The following is a 1,637-nucleotide window of genomic DNA, read 5'->3' as shown; positions in this document are numbered from 1 at the left end:
TATTATATATTATATATATAACTCTTCCATATTCGTCAGACATACCGTGTAACTTCTTTCTTTTTTCGAGAGTTAAATTTTTTTTAAGGGGATTTGTTTTATATCTATTATTAAAATAAAGAAGAAAATGATAGAAATCTTAAATCAGCTGTTGACAAATGATGAGTTACATCGTACTTTTGGTCAATGACAAATAAAAATATAATCATGTATAGATGCAGAAAAGTTGTATACTTTTGGCCAAGAAATATCAAATAGATTACTCTAAAATAGACTCTTCCTTAGACTCGTAATTTCTTTCTTTTTTCTAAAGTTAAATCTGTGCTCAAAGAAATTCGTATCACGCTTGAAATAAAAGAAAAAAAATGACAAAGATTTTGGGATAGATGATGGATAATGTAAACTATAATATGCTTTTGTTCAATGGCAAATAAAAATACAACGATATATAGATACACAAATATTGTACATTAAAGAAGGAAGAGAGGTTAAAATATAATCGGAATAAATAAACTTAAATTATGTAACATCTGCAGATAGTATCGTAACTTTTAGAAACTTTTAACTTCATTTCTTAATTAGTAAATGGTTAAGTACAAATTTAATAAACAATATTAAATCGCACGAAATTATTTATGTTTGATCTTTAAATGTATAACTATGTTTAAATATAGACTTTTATTAGCTTTAAACTAACATTTTCGTTAAATTTTCTGTTTTGTACTTCTAGATTTGCTGATAACATTGAAAAAACATTTTCGTTAATGATGCTTGGATTGGTAATTTATTTTGGTATCGTATTTTGCCTATGCGGATTTTTACTTGTTAGTGTAAGTTTTGGTGAAACAAATATATTGAAAACGTTTTAATTAAAATCTTACAGATTTTAATTTATATAATTTGCATGAATCTATGTCTAACGTTATTATTTATATGTCTAACGTATGACCATTTTTTTTATTAATTAGCGAGATATATTATCCAGGTAGTTACTAATCAAAATATAAATAATGCGAATGTCGCACAAGCATGTTATATGGCAATTGCTGCTCTTATCTTATTGACACATACATTTCTGTATTGTGGTGCCGGAGAGCTTATAATAGGACAAGTAAGTTATACATTTATACAGATACATAAATTAAAAAATGTATATATGAGAGTTATCCAAAAAGTAAGTTCCGGTGGCTTATTAATAATATTTACAGAAAACTTTTATTATTTTTAAAAGTGCACATCTTACACTATTTTTCTATATAGATCAAACATTGTATCCCTTTTTCATAGAAAAATTGTTGTCTGTGAGGCAAACTATGTAGTAACAGCTTCTTTGAAGATAAAATTCAGCCGTATTAATATTCCTCGCATTTAAGAAACGGCAAACTACAAACTACAATACGTATATACTAAATACAAATCAATAATTGAAAATCGTGTCAATCCCTTACTAGCGAATCAACAAATTCACATATGCGCATCATCGCGCACTATTGCGGCGGTAAAATTTAAAAACGGAATTTACTTTCTGGATAGTTCGTATGTAAAAATATGTATACATATAAGAATACATATAAGAATACATATAAGAATACATTATATTACATAAAAACATAATAAAAATGTAATATATATATATA

At 25.8% G+C, this 1,637-nt stretch overlaps 1 protein-coding gene across 1 annotated transcript in view; it reads left to right on the top strand.

Moving 5' to 3' along the window:
• Nucleotides 1-1,637, top strand: part of LOC108694943 — a 14,156-nt gene that overhangs the window by 11,489 nt on the left and 1,030 nt on the right. The window contains exons 8-9 of the mRNA XM_018204635.1: nucleotides 731-830; nucleotides 986-1,111. Coding sequence (XP_018060124.1) covers nucleotides 731-830; nucleotides 986-1,111 — 226 coding nt within the window. The remainder of the gene's footprint in view (nucleotides 1-730; nucleotides 831-985; nucleotides 1,112-1,637) is intronic.

This window comes from Atta colombica, unplaced genomic scaffold, assembly GCF_001594045.1.
Source record: "Atta colombica isolate Treedump-2 unplaced genomic scaffold, Acol1.0 scaffold126, whole genome shotgun sequence".
Classification (NCBI taxonomy): domain Eukaryota; kingdom Metazoa; phylum Arthropoda; class Insecta; order Hymenoptera; family Formicidae; genus Atta; species Atta colombica.
The sequence above is the reverse complement of the archived record's forward strand: the minus strand, read 5'-3'. Positions and strand labels throughout refer to the sequence as shown.